The 19,056-nt window shown below is 45.2% G+C and overlaps 1 protein-coding gene across 1 annotated transcript in view; it reads left to right on the top strand.

Annotated features, from left to right (window-relative positions):
* SLCO3A1 (solute carrier organic anion transporter family member 3A1) overlaps nucleotides 1–19,056 on the top strand; it is a 240,524-nt gene that overhangs the window by 213,815 nt on the left and 7,653 nt on the right. Inside the window, exon 10 of the mRNA XM_029952294.1 lies at nucleotides 17,552–17,794. Coding sequence (XP_029808154.1) covers nucleotides 17,552–17,794 — 243 coding nt within the window. The remainder of the gene's footprint in view (nucleotides 1–17,551; nucleotides 17,795–19,056) is intronic.

Raw genomic sequence — 19,056 nt, 5'->3', positions numbered from 1 at the left:
TTGCACCTCCTCGCTTCCCTTCTCTGCCTGTAGCCAAGTATTTCCAATCAGTTGCTGTGATCCGTCCTTTCGTACCTAGGACAAGGTCTCAGAATCCTTTCAACAATTCTCAATCCATGTGTGTTGGTACATACAGGGAGACTTAAATGGCATTTTTATATTTCGATTTTGTGGGAAACAGAAATTCTCTAGGTATGCAGATACCCAGTTAAGATGAGTTCAGTAGGAATTCAGACTAAAAGATTTAGGCCTTCCAGGAACTTGTAGTGACTTGTAGAACTCCATAACCACAGGGTAATCATTACGTTGATTTTTTTCTTCTTCTCCTCGGGAGGGTAAAGTCTGCATGGATTATAATGCCTCACCCCTGTCTCCTTAAATTGGGTTGATAAATAGATAACATGAATGTGTAACATCAGGGAACGAGTTGGGGACCCTTATTTCTGTAAATGGTGAAACCACTTTGCATACACATTCATTCAACCTACTAACATTTATGGAGCACACTCAGTGGGCATAGCCCTCTTCCTACTAGTCATCTTGCAAGCTGGCCTGGGAAGGTGGGAACCCCCATCTCTGGGGTTGCTCCAAGGGAATCTGTACCTCTAAACAGATACCTAAGACTCAATATAGCAGGTAAAAAAAAAAAAAAGTAGCTACCCTTCAGAATAATGTGATTGCACAAAAGGAAGAAAAAGGCTTGTAAAATATTTCCAAAATGTTAATGAAAATTAGAGGATACTTGAAGACCGAATGGAAAATTATAGAGCTCGTATAATGTGACATGGTTAGGATCGTTGAACATTGCCCTCAAGCCCTTCCACTATTTGTATGGCTGCCCCAGGAGTAATCAACCAGGCATTATCTCCAGCGGTATTTTTCAGCTTCTGTGACTGATCTCCGGCGAGAGAGGAGTTTTATATTAAAGCCCAGTACACACATACATATGCATTAATACAGTTGAAACAAATTTCACACACAAAATATCCTTAATATATGTGTGTATTATTTTCTATCCCATGCTTTTTAAGAAGTTGGTCCTAACACAGTCTGTTGATTTTGTTGCTGATTTCTGGGCCAAAAATCACAGTCTGGAGAGCTCTGCTCTCGAAGGATATGACAGCTTCATCTTTGACTTGAAAACAGCTTCTCAAAGAAGTCTTTGCAGTTGGCCTGATTCCACTTCCTCCAGCAGCACCCAAGATGATGAACCACCAATCAATGTTAATGAGGGGTCAACCAAGAAATCAGTTTCCTTGACATTGTTGGCCTTTGAGCTTGGCCCTTATGGGTAATGGGAATGCAGTAGAGCATCAGCTTAGTGACGGCATCAGCACAGGTACAGTTGGGGACACGCGGAAGAGCCACCTCACCTGGCCTTGGAATGGGGGCAGGGGTGTGGGTCTGAAACTGTGATGTCTATCTTAGTCGCGAGGACTGAGCAGGAGTTCTGTAGATGAGTGAGGAGAGAGTGTTTTATATGGAGGGACTTCTAGAAGTCCAAGTCTGGGAGGAAGCACCACGTTTGGGGCCGTGGGAAGCCCAGTGTGGCTAGAGTGTGCAGGGCAAGCAGGGACTGGCCAAAGATGGGGTAGGAGTGGGTGGCCATCAGAACATGCCCTGGAAGGGTTGCTGTCCTGTCAATAGTTTGACCCTCTGCTCTAAGATAAATGAAGTCATTGATGGTCTTTAAGAAGTCACCAGATTGTTGTGCATTTGAGGAAAGCTGTATGGACAGTGAGGATGTAGGGACTGAACTGTAAGCTGCTGGTCTAACAGAGTAGCTGATGGAGTAACTGATGGCCTGGGCTGAGGAGGGCTGGGTAGAAGAAGTACCTTCAAAACCTGCTCTCTGAGTGAAAGTGTACATGCTGGAGTATGTAAGAGGGAAGAAAACACAGTGACAGCTCCTTAAAAAGGCTTGGATCACATGATGAATAGGGACGTTACTTACTGAAACAGGAAGGCTAGGAGGAAGAGCGCTTTGGGAGTGGCATAGGCCAGCGCTGTCCCTAGAACTTTCTGAAATAATGGAAATGCCCTATGTTTGCATCACATATGGCTATTGAGCACTTGGCTTCTATAAATTTTAATTACTGATTTTTATTTAAGTAGCCACAGGTGGCCAGTGGCTTTTGTATGGGACAGTCTCTGATGCACCACCCTCAATGAGGCAGAGCGTAAGGGAGCAGGGCAGCATGGGGAGACCACTCTTTCCAGATGCAGTAAAACCTTGGTTTGCGGGCATAATTCATTCCAGAAACATGCTTGTCATCCAAAGCAATTGTATATCAAAGCGAATTTCCCCATGAGAAATAATGGAAGCTGATTCATTCCATATCCCAAAAATATTCATAGAAAGATGATTAAAATACTGTAATATAATACAAAATAATAAAGGAGATACAAAATATAAAGAAAAATAAATGAACCTGCACTTACCTTTGAAAACCTTCATGGCTGGTGTGAGGGAGACGAGAGAGAGGAGGGTTGCTGTGCAGGATGACTTTGACTGTCACTAATGGATGTTGACTATAGTACAGGATTAATAAACTCTGAGCATATGCTGTATTGAATGTCGCTGGCAATAGGCAGCAGAGGAAAAGCTCTAGATCTACAGGCAGGTTGACCTAGAAGGAAGCAAAGCATTCCTAAGCTCACTCTTGTATGGAAAAGCAAAGGACTGTCCATAGGTGCTTTGAAGTGACAAAAAATACACTCGTGCCAGTTGTGGGCACTTTCCAATGTTGTGAAAAATCACTGATTTCTGCCAGATGCCATGGCCTGAGACCGATCATCCACAATCCTGCAGGGAGAGAGGGAGAGAGAAAGAACCATGGGCTCAGTTGTGATCATGTGATGTTCAGCATCACGTATTGCTCCTAGTGGAAGACATCACTCATTTGTCAAGTAAAAATGTATTAGAAATGGTTCCTCATCTAACAGAACACTCACAGAACAGGTTACTCCCTACCCAAGGTTTCACTGTTCTTAACTGCATAGAGTATAAGGAGAGAGGGTAGAACCCAGAAGTGAATGTGAGCTTATTTGTTCGTGTTGCTTTAAACGCTAGTGGAAAGGAGTTGATAGAGCAGAAGCAGGGACTTCAGTAGCAAGGGTCAGTGTGGCTCAGGGAGCTTCCCCAGCAGCCTTGGAGTAGAGGTAGGAACGTGGTTGGTAGTATCAGCAGCAGGTGTGGTGGAAAGAGTGTGGGGCAAAGAAATTATGGATGGCCAAAGCGTGGTTAAACGCCCGATGGCACCTCAGCTGGATAAGGAAAACAGGACAAAGCCCAGGATGTGGAACTGCATAGATGTCTATGGAGGAGCCCAAGGCACCCAGGGCAGTGGCACAAATTGAATGGGGGAGAAGGACACTGAGCTGGGTCAGTAAATTCAGAGTAAACTGAATGGTCTTCTCTGAGCAGAATTCCTGAGGCTGTCAAATCCATCTCTCTTCATCCTTTTGCAAATGCCCTGATCACTGCTTTTCTCTCTGGGTGTTGGCAAACCATCTGCTTGAAGACCTGATCCAGAATCTTGCCCCTGGGGTCTGCTGTGCACCATGGATGCTATGCCAAATTAAATTAGTGGAAACAAATACTGAGATCTAATACTCACTGCTACATCCAAGACACTGTTCAAGATGCTGCAAAGAATGTAAAAATACGCAGAAGCCATAATCTTGCCCTCTTGGGGCTCTGGGAGAAGAATGAAGCAGGATGAGAAATATATAGGGCTACAAGGGTCTGGACCTTGAATTTCAAGGGAAAAAAGAGATTTTACCTGGCTAAGTAGTTGCCAGTGTGGAGCAAATGACAGGTTGAGATGAGTGGATATACACGGAGAGTTCTGAGTTAGGGAGATCAGCCTGGTAGCAAGGTGCACGGAGGTTCTGTAAGGTGTAGCACAGTTAATCAAAGCATCAAAGGGAGAAGCAGCTAACCTGAGTAGAGCAGTGGGATTAAAAGGCAAGGAGGAATGGGAGCGTACAGTGAAGGTAATCTCTGTCGAAACCCCCTCACCCTGCAACTGACTATATGAAAGCAAAAGAGACAAACAAAAGCGCCAGGAGCTGCAGAGGATTTCAGCCCCGGTGACAGGGCATATGGAGAAGCCTTTCATAGCAGGAGATGCAATCTGTCGAGTGTCTCAGGTATATTGCTGGGGCTGTGCGGGCCACCACAGACTCTCCTCCCACCAACGCCTGCTCTTAGTTTTCAGAGCACCTGCTAAAGCAGAAGGCATGGAGAAGCTCAAGGTGCCCCCTCTAGAGCCAGGTGTCATTCCTAAGCAGGCTGTCCCTGGGTCTTGGATGATTCATGAAGCACTACAGCAGCAGCACATCTGGGAAGCTCCTGATGCGCTCATCAAACATTTGCCGAGCTCCTCCCATGAAGTTGAGAATATAGAGAAGTTCTACGGGCAAGTGAGAGAAATGAACCCATGAAGTGGACCCATTGAGTGCGTGCTTTGGAAGAAGCAAGCACAGTGTGGCAGGAGCCCTGGATGAGAAGCCATGCACCCAGCCTTGGGATGATTGGGATGGGGTACAATGGGTGGAATGCATGGAAGACCCCACCCACTCACCTGTGCCTCCATTTGCTTAGTCAGCGAAAATTGATTAAGCAGCGATGGGCCTGACATCCCGCAGTGCCGACATCACCCAGGATGTGCTTCCCTCCCTGTGCTCAGCTGTCCTCACATAGTCACCGTGGACCCCTGGGCAGTCAGGCACAGCTGGAATTGGTCCACCCCTGCTGTTATTGGCCATGTGGGCTTGGGTGGGTTATTTAAGCTCTTTGGGCCTTAGTGACTTTAACTTGGAGCCCCGGGATGAAATGGGAGCAGAATAGTACCACCCAACTTCTCAGATTCAAGAAAAGTGAATGTCAAGTGCCCACAGGCAAAATGCTGGCCAGTGCCCAAAGTCTAGGCTCTTTCTTGGCATTGCCAAAGCAGACAGAATCTATTTTTCACCAACCCCTTCAGTAACTTGTGCTGGGCAGGACAGTAATTCCATCAGGCTGAAGAGGGCTTGCATGGTGACTTCAAGTTTTGGCAGGTAAACTAGAGAGGACCAGGTACATTTTGAAATGTAAACAGCAGAGCAATTTTCAGCTTCTGTTTTGTCCCAAAAAGGTATGTGAATTTATTTTTCTTACAAAAGCCTTTAAGTTCACCTTTAAAGTTTACACCAAAGAATATAAATAGGCCCAGCTTTTTCAACCGGGGGGAACGGAATTAAATAGCCAAAATACAAAACCAGGGGGTTTAATCTCCATTAACAGGTTTCAGGAAAACAGAGACCCTTGAATAGTACTGCAATTTTTGCTTTGAAATATATAAACTTGTACGGCTGTAGCTTGGGCCAGAGTGTAATAGGAAGTAAGATTCAATCCTTTTAATATTCTCTGTAATAGCACATAAGAGCGTGGAACCTCCGCGTACCTTCTCCAATCTACTGTGGCTTCCCGGTATTCCCGGGTGATGGGCACTGGTTCATGCCTACTCCATCGGTGAGCTGCTCCCCAAGAGACCTAGGGAAAAGGGAAGGCGAAAGGGAGAGGATGCTATTGCAGCTAAAGCACACTTTCTAGAATACTCTCCCATCAATACCCTCCCTCCTCCTTCCTTAGGTAAGTGAGGGCATAACAGAATGAAGACGCTCAGAGCAGGAATACCCACTACACCTTATCCACTTGGCCTCCCTTCTGGAAGCAGCTGATTATCCTCCAAAACAGACTTATTCTTAGGACATGAAGGATTCTTGCCAGAGTCTTGGTTTGAAGAGTATTTTTGCAACTCTTTCTCTGGAGACGGTGATTTAAAAGAGGGCACATCTCCAGGTATCCAAAGAACAGGAACGGAACCAGATTTGCTAAGAGCCCACTTCACATGGGGCTTTCACAAATGCCGTCGCATTCAACGTGTATAAAAACGCAATACAGGAAAGCATCTTGTGCCCATTTTAATAAACAATGCAACTGAGATTCAGTGGAGTAGTGAATTCCCAGAGTAGCAGGTTCCCAAGGGGCAGAGTTGGAAGCCAGAGTCTGCTATCTCCAATCCCAAAGCCCTCAATTCCTCCCCACCACCGAGCAACCTTCATACGTGAGCTCTTTCTGAAGAAAGGCAACTGTCAGCTCTTTCTCCTGACAAGTATCTGCCAGTACTGCCTACGCTGTTTTCCAAAATACTGAGTTGCTTACAAAACAGTCTCCCAGCCTTCTCGGTGCATTAATAACCCTGGAGAAGGGAGCACTCTGCACTTTGCAAAGATCAGAACCTCCTGGTATGTGGGTTTCCCCCTCCACACTTAGCAAAGATCAGAACCCCTGCATGTTTCACCTCTGAAAGCTTCGAAACCAGCCTTCTGCAAGCCAGTTACTCCCAGGAGCTTAGCAGGAGGGTAAGTAAGATGTTTCCTGTAGCTCTGGAAATCCCTGATAAGAGCCCTAAAATCTTCTCTTCAAATCAACAAACTTTGAATTAGTAATAAGGAGATTATTGGGTTTTGAAATGTCAAGCCTGGGACAAATAATTAATCTCTCTCAGCTTCAGTTTTTCTGTCCATAAGGTAGGGGGTGTTATAGGGTTATGGACAGGGGCTCATAATACTCTTAGAGTGCCCCACACAGTGCCAGGGAGAGGGGGTAGTTAATAGACAGTAGTTATTGTGTTAACCCTAAAAATAAAAGTATTTACCAGCAAAAATGGGCTTATTCAGGAATAACAAAGAATTGCAATTTGGGATATGCAAGCCACTATAACACCACAGGTAGGTCCCATTGTGAACAAAGGAGAGGAATGTTCTTTTATAGAGAAAAAGGAGGAAGTTTGGTCATGCTTCTTCAGTGGGGAGTTGCTGAGATCGTCAATTTCTTGTGGGAGATGCAATGTACTTCATTCCCTCCAGGGACCTGTAATGGATGATTCTTCTGTTGGGGTCTATAATTAACAGTTCTTCCTGTAATTGACATTGAGTAGAATGGCTCCCCATATTATCTTCCCTACTCCATTTCAGTGAGGTGTCCCTTTATTAATTTTCACATTTCCGCTCTTTTGATCAAGATCCTTCTCCAGACGCAACACTGAGCAAGAGTCCGTTTTTCACAATTCAGTGGCCTTTTTGCCCCTCAGTGCCAGGAAGGATCTTTCCTGGATGTCACATCACTTGTCCATGGAAAATTTTACAGATGGGAAACCAACTGAGATGCATTCGAGTCACAAGGACCGGTAGTGGGAGAAATCTCAGGCACTTTTTATCAAGATGGTAGATGCTAGAGACCATGTCCTTATTGAGTACGGCATTTTTACAAAGGTTTGACAGGCAGTAGGTACAGAATCCAAAGTAACATGACCATTCCCAATTATGTGATTGTTTTAAAACAAGATTCTAGAACTGATAGCAACTAGAAATACTTGTTGGTATTTATTCCCACGTAGGGAAGGAAAGTCCTTCGTATGGAGACAAACCCAGAGTCACATGTGCCTCCTGGGAGTCCCATGGGCACAGAATAGTGGCTACTGCAGGAACATCCTGAAAGAATCAACCAGCTGCATTTGGGAAGATACATAGCAGGTATAAACACCAAGTAATAGCTGACGTTTTTGCAGAAGAACAAAACTTCAAAGATGTTAAAAAGCAGCATTATTATCTCAGAACTGCTGGAACGTAGGTATATTACTAATAGTAAAGTCGAAAATTCAAAAGCTATGGATTTTGAGGAAAGCTCCAGAGGGGTCTGTTAATATACAAATGAAAAAGACTTCTGTGACCTCCAAACCTTCTCACAGGCCTAGTCCAGATATCTCAACAGATGACCTCTGCTCCGTGGCTGGGAATTTGGACTTTCAGGTTATCAGATGGCGTGCAGGTCCAGTCGGACTTTGGTGCTCTCTTTAGAGGGGTCTATGAATGGATCCTGGGGTCTGTTCTCTGGTGTTTGGCAGCACAAGGTTGGTTAGCAGTGCCTTACTGGCAAGGTTGAACAGAATCTTGTCTGTTGGAAAAGACGCCTCCAGAAAAAAGTCGAGGTTGCAAGGCGTGTTGCTCAAAGTCTTTGTCTCCCGGTAGTCATGGTGAGAAGACTGAAGCATGGCTGTTTTTATAGAAGCAATTAGGCTTCTAGAGTATGGAAGCATGCCTTCTATTGATGGTGGGTCAAAGTGCTACCAAACCCAAGTTGGGCTTCCTGTCCCTGAAGATGCCAGTACTCAAAGAGATGAGCTTTTGATTGGAAAAGAATATAGGCTTTATTCAAGGAGCTGACTACGGGGGCAGAAGGCAGGCTCTGGTCCAAAAGCCAACTCTGAGGTTTCTACCTGGCCCGGGGGGTTTTACATTCAGTAGTTACAATGACACTCCAAACAGAAAAGCAAAGTAAAAAATCAAAACCCCAACTTCTATTTCATGTGATTAGACTTATACAGAAATTAGAAGGTTAAGTAACAGCTAGTTAATCACCTAATTTCACAGCTATCTGAAGTGGCAATCATTATATAGCAGCTTATCTATGATACATTCAAGAGAAATGATAAAATTTGTTACTTGCCCATGAGCTAAAACACAGCCTGCTTAATACCTTTCCTTAAATTCCACCTCTATACTACAATATACTTGAGGTCCATGCAAAAAAGTAGCTACCTTTTATATAGGAAATGGATGATTAAGTCTTTGGTGCTGTAAAAGCAACTTCATATAAACATCACCACCACCACCACCAAAAAAAAAGAAGAGAAAAAAAAAAGTAAAGAAAATAAGGGAAAAACCCAAGACACACTTCCTAGGGGGAAAAAAAACAGCATGTAATTTCTGTCCCTGACGGAATGTATTAAGTAAGCAAACACCACCACCAAGCAAAACAAGTACTACAATGTAAAAGTATTAAAAAAAAGAAAACCCTCTCACATGCATAAATGAAAGATTGCACACAAAGAACTCACATCTTTTCAAGCTTCAATAGTAAATATTCTGCTACTGTGTATTAAATACTGCATGGTTTGCCTAAGCTAAGATGAAACCACATCATGAATCAATAAACATTTTGCATTTTCTTTCATTATCTACTCAAAGTCATGCCTACTGTTAAGTGAAACTGCAATACAATCTTAAGTTTATTTTGGTAGTGTTTGCTGTATAATTGGATTTAAACATCTGACTCTTGATTTTGCCTCAGGCCATGATCTCACTGTTCACGAGATCTGGCTCCATGATGGGCTCTGTGCTGACAGTGCGGTGCCTGCTTAGGATGCTCTCTCTCCCTCTGCCCCTCCCCCACACATGCATGCATGCTCTCAAAATTTTTAAAAAGTATATTTCCTCACAGGTATTGGTTCATAACTGCTGTCATTTTGTTAGTAGACCGTGGTTTGATACATGTACAATTGTTAAGTGGTAGAAATTGTTAGTTGGTCCAAGCCAGAGTTCTCTCTTATTAGATCAATAATTATTAGATTGCTAATCCTGTTTTTCATTTTCGGGGGCCACTTGTTGTGTATCTCTGGTCAGCTTCTCCAAATGATTGTGTGGGAGAACATCCGTTTGGACCATGACAGGGGTTGGCTATTGGTTTCCCTAAGAGCAGCATTTTTGGTGGAAATATCAGGTTTCCTTTGGCCTCTAGGGAGTCGGTTCTGGAATGCCCAGGAACCTTAATAATATTCCAAAGGCATGAGCTATGCCAAAGGCTAACTGGATTATCAGTTTCATTATTCATGGTTTTACCCTTAGCTGAGGTATGAGCATGAAAGGGTGTATAACTCAGCCTTCTGGGCCAAAGGAGCCAAAGGTAAAAGGACCACCAAAGTGACTTCAAAAGAAGCTGCAATGGTATCATATACCCACCATATTTACCATTTTCATCCTTTATATAAGCACCATTGGTAAACACTGAAAAATCTGCGTTGGTTAGAGGAGTGTCCTACGCATTGTCACAGGGAGTCCAATGGTGATCCATCAGCATTAAGCAACTGCGAGAGGTCTGGTCTGGGAAGAGGCTCAGAGAACAGCCAGGGGAAGGTCAGAAGTGAGAAAATTGGAGGAGGAGCAGCTGCAGGAGGATGTCTAGGAGGTGAGGTTCGGGCTGCAAAGTAGGGAGTGTGAGAATTGAGGACTCAGGCTTCCGCTGCCTGGGGCACAGGATGTTTAGAGCGGGTCGCATGGCCACAGCTAAAAAGGGCAATGGCAGCAATGGCTCTGAGGGGAGGGGGGTACCCCTGTGCTACAGGGTCACATTGCTGATGATGGTCCCGTGTTCTGGTGGGGACTCCAAGGCATTCCTGCCCCTCTCACATATAAACAGGGAAAGGGGAAGTTGATAATTAGGATATCTGAGAACAGGGGGCCTTCGTGACACTTTGCTTTAAAGTCTCAAAATCCGTGTCTTCCTGATCTTTCCAAATAATTGGGTTAGGTTTTTGTTTTTGTTTTTTTTTTTTTAAGTAAGGCATATAGAGGTTCAGTCAGCCATGAGAGAGAAGTTTGAAATCTAATTTCAACAGTAGCTGGCCAGTCCCAAAGAAATCTCATTAATGGACTCTTAGTTTTAGGTTTGGGGAATTTCTGGATGCTATGAAAACTACCTGGATGTAGTCCTTATTTCAAAACTACAATTTCTATTTGAAGACTTAAAAAATTTTTTTTCTAATGTTTATTTTTGAGGGAGAGACAGTGTGAGCAGGGGAGAGGCAGCAAGAGAGAGGGAGACACAGAATCTGCAGTAGGCTCCAGGCTCCGAGCTGTCAGCTCAGAGCCCAACGTGGAATTCGAACTCACAGACTGCGAGATCATGACCCGAGCTGAAGTTGGATGCTTAACCGATTGAACCACCTAGGTGCCCCTCTCTTTGGAGACGTTATGTCCCTTTCAGGCCAAAAGTTTTAAGCAGGTAAATGCCATTTTCTGTAAAGAAGTTTGGGAAAGAGGGCAGAGAAGGAAATCGTCTCTGGGAGAGAACAAACATCATCCACATCAACTTTTAAGGTTTGTGAAAAATAAGGGCTTTCTGGGTAACCCTAGGGCATTACTGTCCAAGTATAGTCAAAAAGATCCTTCTCAACTAGAATACTGAAAAATGCATTGCATATTATCAACTGCAGTGAGGATGTGCTTTTAGTAGGAATAGATGTCAGTAGCATATGGAGGTTAGGGGTAACAGGGTCCTGGGGGGATAATATTTATCACCTAGAGGTCATGGACAAACCACCATCTTCAGCCCTGGGTTTTTTCACAAGTAAAACAGGGATATCACAGGGACAGGTGCAGGGATTAAGAAGGCCTGGGGGCCTGTAATCATCTATTATGGGCTTGATGCCTTGAAGGACTTCTCTATTTAGAGTATTGATTATTTCTGGGGAGGAGGTTTTGAGGGATCTATTTGAATCTTGATGAGAGATATACTATGGATTCTGCCAGTATCCGTTGAAGATCTTGCCCATAAAAAGGATGGTAGCTGATGCATTAGGGACAAAGGATTGGTGTCCCCAGACTCCACTCTAGTGCTGTCACAGGCTGAGCAAATGATAGGTGCCAAAGGCTCATGTAATTCACCAGGTTGGCTATTTTGATTACCACTGTCAGGTTCTTTGGGAGAAAGAAATTCTGGCAGGATATTTTTCTAAGAAATCACAGCCCAATAAATAAATAAGGAGAAAAGGGTAAGTGGCTCTCAGTGGACCTAAACAAAAGGGAGTAGGTTGAGAGACTGGAACCTGCTGAGGTGTATGAAGCCCGCCCCCCCCATCAGAACTGGTTTAGTACTTCAAGACCGCAGCTGCTGGGGAGTGGGGGCTTGAGCAACCACAGTGCAGTTCTGAGGATGAATCTCTTTGTCATCAACAGCCAATCAGGAGAGACGTATCTCTGAGCCGGTTGGCAGAGACGGTTGGGAAGAACCCTGCAGTTCCTCGGAGCTCTGACACTGGGAATTAGGACATTGCAAGGCTGCAGGGGCCTGCAGTGCTTAAGTTTGTCACAGTCTTTTTCTAGGGTCCTGGCCCTTTGCAGTAATAGCAGATGTTACGGGAGGGTTGGTTGTCTTTAGGGGTATTCATTTGCCAGCACTGAAAATTGAGAAGTGTAGCACTCTTTTCTTTTAGATGACTCATTGAGAGTGTAAGTGAGCTGGCCCGCCTAATTAAATCTTATGTACGCAGTTTACCATTCCATCCTGGTCCTTTTACCCAAAATAAGTATCCATGTTCAGCCCATTAATAAATCGAGTGTAGGGGCACCTGGGTGGCTCAGCTGGTTAAGTGCCTGACTTTGGCTCAGGTCATGATCTCACAGTCCGTGGGTTTGAGCCTTGCATCAGGCTCTGTGCTGACAGCTCAGAGCCTGGAGCCTGCTTCCGATTCTTGTCTCCCTCTCTCTCTGCCCCCCTTTCCATTCACACTGTCTTGCTCTCTCAAAAATAAACATTAAAAAATTTTTTTTGAAAATAAAAAATCGAGTTTAATGCGACCTGGGGAGATTCCATATCTAAAGGAAGATCAGAATTTTCTTTAAAGACAGGATTGTAATAGTAATGAATAGGTTCACCAGGCTTTTGTATGTAAGCCTGAATTCTGTTCCAATCAACACGCTTAGTAAAAGCTACCATCATCGGTTGGTAGAGTGTTCTAGCATCCTGACAAAAGTGAGGGGTCTGATTCTCCAACTCCTCGCCAGGATGTGGCCAGTGGGCTAGTTTCATCCAGTGGTTGGCCCAGCCCTCACCAACAAGCATGTGGACTAATACAAATCCGACAAACCAGGCTGGTCAATTTGAATATCTTAAATCCTTCAGCAAACCTTACAGGAGTCCTCAGCCACGTTAGGAAACTATGTAACTATGACTCACAATTTGGCCTTGTTCCAGGGAACAGAAGCAATGTGGGTTTATTTGGGTCCTCAGAGAGGCAGATTTTAATAGGTCCAGGAGAGGAGGGGAAGGTTCCTTCCGAGGAAAAGGCCGATTGAGTGAAAGGATTAGCCTGAGAGAACAAGGGAAGTGAGGAGGCAGGCAGGGAGTAAAGAAGATGCCACCACCGGAGGCTGAGGCTGTGAGACAGAGGAGACAGGGAAGGGGAAAAGTGGCCTCACAGCCCTTTTCTGTTTGTTTGCCTTAGCTAGCATACATTCTAGATTCCTGCTGAAGTTTGGAAGCTTCAAAATACCAATCAATACAGGCATCCCATGTCCTTGACAGTTTTAGAGCTAGGCCTGCCCAAATCAGTTTTGAGGAGTAAATTTAGGAAGATGGACAGTTCCCCACTGAAGGTCTAAATTACTTTTTAAGGTGGTCCATCTAGGTGGAAATGCACATGAAGAGGGACCACAGGTTTTGAAATACAAAACCAGCTGGGGTCCCAGAAGCGGCGAGGGTGCCCTCTAACACAGTCTGAGAACTGGGACCTCATTTCTTAGAGATTTGCTCTATAGAGAAAAAAAAAATTTCTAAACACCACAGTTTCTACAGGAAGGACTTGGTTCCAAAAGGAATCAGGATACTTTACCAAAGGCCAAACGAGGACTCTCAGAAAGAACAAAAGCTTAGATCCCAAATAAAGTCTGGGGAACTCAAACCACGGAGCTGAGGTGCCTGGGTAGCTCAGTTGGTTAAGCCTCCGACTTCGGCTCAGGTCAGATCCCACATTTGTGGGTTCAAGCCCCACGTCAGGCTCTGTGCTGACAGCTAGCTCAGAGCCTCGAGCCTGCTTCTGATTCTGTATCGCCTTCTCTCTCTGCCCCTCCCCCTCTCATACTCTGTCTCTCTATCAAAAATAAATAAAACATTAAAAAAATTAAAAAAAAAACACGGAGTTGAGCTTAAAAATCCAAGAGGAAAACTGACATTCCAAACTCCAAGGTCAGCAGGAAGGCAGTTCACTTGACTCTGGCACCGGCACCTGTTTGCTCACCAGCTCCGGAGCTGCTGCGGGTCTTCCCTGTATCCCACCTTCTATCACCAAATAATGGTAACCTTCAAAATAAAAGCCCATTAAGGTGAGTGGATGGTTCAGTCAGTTGAGCATCTGATTTGATTTTGGCTCAAGTCATGATCCTAGGGTCATGGGATCAAGTCTCACGTCAGGCTCTGCACTCAACATGAAACCTGCTGCTTGAGATTCTCTCACCCTCTGCCCATCTCTCCCCTCTCCAAACCCTCATTATTTTACCAGCAAAACCTGGGTTTATTTGGAAGCAGACTTGCAACTTAGGGCATGTAAGGTCCAGCAAAACCATAGACAAGTCCTATCATAAAGGAGAGGAAGGTTACTTAATGGAGGAAGAAGTCAGGAGGAAGTGTTCTGAATGAAAGTTCATTGGAGAAAAGCAAGAGTTCTGGATGATGACAGTTTCTTACTGGCTGAGTTCCCAGGGTAGTTGATTTCTCTTAAGAGATGCAACCTTCATCTTTCCCTCTTCAGATCTGTAATTGACACTCATCTTGCTCTATGGCTCCCCCTTCTGTCCTCTCTAGTCTATGCTAGAGCAGATTGCCGTCATTAACTTCCACCACTATTACAATACTCCTGGGAGAGCCTCCCATTAGTGTCTGGGGAGGCAGTATCTGGATAGCAGGGACAGCCAGAGCTTTTATTTGGTCCACCTGAGTGATAAACAGAATGTTGGGTGGCTGCATGGGAGCATTGGCCATCAGGTGAGTTCTAGAATGACCTTTAATACAAAAAGATCCTATCAGTTCTTCCTCTCTGGTATTCTCTGCACACATGATAGCCAGAGCCCTTCTTTGGGGAAGAATTTTAAGTCAATATAAAGATGAATTTGCTGGAAAATCCAATACATTTTTCTATTCAGAAATATAAAGGGAACCTCGTAAAAGTTATGCTTAAACCCAGAGTTTATTCTAAACTAGACCCCCAGGCCCCCATATAACATGAATAAGTTAACAGACACTCTGGTGCTATGGAAAGACAGACTCATGCATAACACCTCATTTGTAACAGGGCTTACCTTGACCCTGGCCAGTAAAATGGAGCGGTATTAGCTCCATTTTAAAGATCAAGAAACTGAGTCACTGAGCGATCAAGCGACTTGCCCCAATCCCAAGGCTTTTGACACAAGTTCAAGGTGCTTTTCTTCTCCATCACAAAGGCTCTCAAAATATGAAAAGCTTTTCTAGGCACTTAGCTTTCTAATTTCTGTTTGAAGGCTTTTTCCGACTCCTTCCTGGCTGTGTCATCTGGTAATGGAGCCTGACAGTAGGCAGGATAAAACCGACACCATTAGCACAAAGAAGTATGCCCTACTTTAAAGCTAACACAATATTTTAGAAACCCTCACACAGCTACAGATTCATGAGGGAGTTATGTCGTGGCATTTTGGGGGATATTTTGGTCCAAGCAAGTATTAAAGAATGATTCCTTTATATTGTAAATTTCCTCTGGTGCGCTTAAAATATGACCACATTTGCCCAATGTGGATTTGGCTGCAACTCTCAGTCTCTTCCTATGGCAGAGCTGTTGACAGAGCCCTCACAGGCCACTCCCTACTGCGCCCTGACGGGTGGGCTAGGACAAAGCAACAAAGCGACCTCAAGAAAGGCAGAAGGAAGAAGAGGGTGGAACATTTAGGGCCTATCGAAACAAAACCCAAAGAAATAGGTGAATGGGTGCAAGCGGTCCCATGGGACCATAGAAACAGCCAGATTTGTCCCATTTCCCCCTTCTATCAATTTAAAGGGGCTCCCGATCTCCATTTCTTTACCTAAATAATGTAGAGTGTGACTTAGTTTCTCTTATGGGGTTGGCTGGGCAGTTAGTCCCCTGGGCTCATTTTCTATTACATGAGCCAGGGCATTTGTGGTGGGTCGGGGGAGGGGGCTGGGAGAGCACTCACTGGTTGGTGAGGAAGGCCTGGGCCCCACAGGCAGCCTTTAGGGCAGACAATGCTGGGATCATAGGAGTTTCCATTCGGGAAGACCAGTCAGACCTGGACATTTCAAAGAGGAAGCAGGTCGTTGATTTACTGAATCAAGCTGCTTGGGCAGTTTCATGAGGTTTCGACTAAAATTCCCACCCTGAAATTTCTTTCTGGGCTAACAAGGGACTGAGCTGGGAAGTGCTGAGGCGCCTGGGGACCCTAGAGCTCTGTCCAACCTCATTAACTTCTGATGGGACACTGCAGGCCCCCGCACGCCCATCCCAGGCCTGACATTAAAACCAAGGAAGCATGGTCTTCCTCAGTAAGCCTTTTCCCTCACTGGCCACCATCAGAAAGGAGGGTCTGGGGGGGTATGATACAGGTGTTTTAATTCTGGTGATCGTGAATGGACATCAGGGGTTCATGAACCACCTGAAATATGGGTTTGATTTTTGGGGGTCGTTGTAATTTTCTGGACTAAAGATCTAAATCTCATCCAATTCTAATAGGGACCTTCCTTAATAAAGAGCGAAGCTCTGACACTCCAGGGCGGGCCCTGAAATGAACACTCCAGATAGCAGGATGCCCCCACAACGCGACTCAGAATTATTGCCACCTCCTTCCTGTGATCACTTTCTGCTTCTGCGGTCTCTCCCTGCCTATGATTGGCACCACATTCTGGCCTTGGGGATGCTTTTTTTTCTGAGGCAATTAATCTGTATTAATGAGCCATTCACTCATTTTCCACCACACCGATGAAACAATTCCCCCCCAGGCCAGAATCACCAGGGGATGACTTCACAGTGCTCATGACCGGGCCACACACCAGACATTCTAACTTAATTCTAACGGGGAGCACCCTGGATGAATCTAATGTACAGCCAGGACTGTACCTATCCTCTGAGCTTGGACAAGGGACAGAAACACAGAACTGAATTGAGGAGGATAGTTTTTATCTCCTCTGCCATTTTCGATCACTGATTGGAAGTGGCTGAAATACGCTAGTGTGAGGGTTTTCAAACTGGTTCCCAGCTCAGAATGAAAAGGATTCAATCGAGTGGTAAGATCTAGGGGAATGGAAATTGTTAGCATGCATGATGTTTTCCATCTTAAACAATACACTGCATGTATGTGTGCATATTGTACATGCTTGTATACATAACAATGTACATGTGTGCATGCGCACATGCATATATATGGCTACATGTATGCATGTGTGTACACACACACACAAAGGTTAAGTGCAGTCATGTTCAACTTCTGTTCCCTTCTGATCCCAGCTCCCTCCACTCAAACACAGCCTTAGAAGCCCCACCTAGGAGCACAATACCAAGAGTGCCATACCTTCTTGCATTTCCCTCTATAAGGTTGGACTTTCTGACACAAAGAATGGTTTCTTCGGGGAGAATTCTCTGTTCCTTCTCAGGCTCTCAGCGGATGATAGTATTATCCCCATTTTGCAGATGAGAAAACTAAAACATGGGGGTGCTTAGAGACCTGGCGCAGGTTGGGGCAGAGCCCGGGTTCAGACTCCCGTCTCTGCAGCCCCATAAGCTGGAGCCACCCGGGCACGCCAGCCCTGCGGTCCTGTGGGGAGAGAGCGGCGCGTGCCTGCGGACCGGGGAGACCCGCCTGCAGAGCCTGAGGGTGAGCATGACGTGTTCTTTCCCCCCCTCCGCAGGCTTCATCCCCCCGCCCCTCATCTTCGGGGCGGGCATCGACTCCACCTGCCTGTTCTGGAGCACCTTCTGCGGGGAGCAAGGCGCCTGCGTCCTGTACGACAATGTGGCCTATAGATACCTGTACGTGAGCATCGCCATCGTGCTGAAGTCCTCCGCCTTCGTGCTCTACACAACCTCGTGGCAGTGCCTGAGGAAAAACTATAAACGCTACATCAAAAACCACGAGGGCGGGCTGAGCACCAGTGAGTTCTTTGCCTCTACTCTGACCCTAGACAATCTGGGGAGGGACCCTGTGCCCGCAGGCCAGACCCATAGGACAAAATTTATCTATAACCTTGAAGACCATGAGTGGTGTGAAAACATGGAGTCTGTTTTATAGTGGCTCAGGAGGCCGAACTCTGTATTAGTAATCAAAGGGTCATTTTTCCTAAAAAAAAAAAAAAAAAAAAAAAAAAAAATTTTTTCCAAAAAAAAAAAAAACTCAAGACAGACAGACACACACACACACACACACACCACGACCTTTGTCCTTTTTCTCAAAATCAGAGCCAGACAGGATTCAGAATAAGGAGAGCCTGGGATCGTGTGTCTGATGCAACCGGCTGGGCTCAGAGTCTACTCTTTGAAGGCACCTCATGCTTTTTCGGGATGCCGACCGCTGCAAGCAACAGGCACTGCCAAGTTCAGGGAACAGTGGCGGCCCAGCTTGGAGGATGGACGTTGCTGGATATACATACACATACAAAACATTTTTTTAAAAGTCTACTAAGAAAACACAAGTTGACAACATTGCCAGGATAAACACTAGTGACACACTCCATACCACCTGCCCCCTCCACGCGAGGGTGAGGGGCGTGCAAGTCAGAGGATCGGGTAGCCCCCCCTCCTCTCTCTAACTTTCGCAATATGGGTCACTGTGTAGACGACTCACCCAGTCTGCATGTGGTTCAAGGCCCCAGAGTTCTCTCAGCGATGCTAATGGGGGACCCATGCTGGAGTCTGTAATTGGCACCTCTTCACCAGCTCCATGTTCAAGACTGAGGGCCCAAGGGGAAGCCGGGCATGGGGGGGTGGCCAGCACCTCACCTTCTCCCCACAGCACCCCCCCAGCCCCCCAGAGTGACCTCAGGAAGCAGTGGGACTCGCCTGGCTATGACTGACTTTGCTCAGAGCCGGTGAAACCCAACACAGCCCAAGTCATTTGCTTACATTTGCCAAACATTTTGCCATTTAAAAAAAAAAATGCAATGCATATGAATTTCAAACTGTTGTATGTATAATCCTCTAATACTATTTTTAACCACTTCTAAAATCTGTGTTAACTCTTCAAGTCACTGACACAGTTCTCTAGGCTGAGTTTATTCTGCTGGTTGCTTTTACTTTTCTCCTTTTTTTAATGCACCAAAAATATAACGTGATTCAAGGGATACAATTAATCTATTGTAATTTTTTTTATCATTTGATCCTAATTCAGATATTCTGCAAAAACAAGGATATACAGTGT

This window comes from Suricata suricatta, chromosome 9 (genome assembly GCF_006229205.1).
Source record: "Suricata suricatta isolate VVHF042 chromosome 9, meerkat_22Aug2017_6uvM2_HiC, whole genome shotgun sequence".
NCBI classification, from domain to species: Eukaryota; Metazoa; Chordata; class Mammalia; order Carnivora; family Herpestidae; genus Suricata; species Suricata suricatta.
Note: the sequence above shows the minus strand (reverse complement) of the source record. Positions and strands in the feature narration are given on the sequence as shown.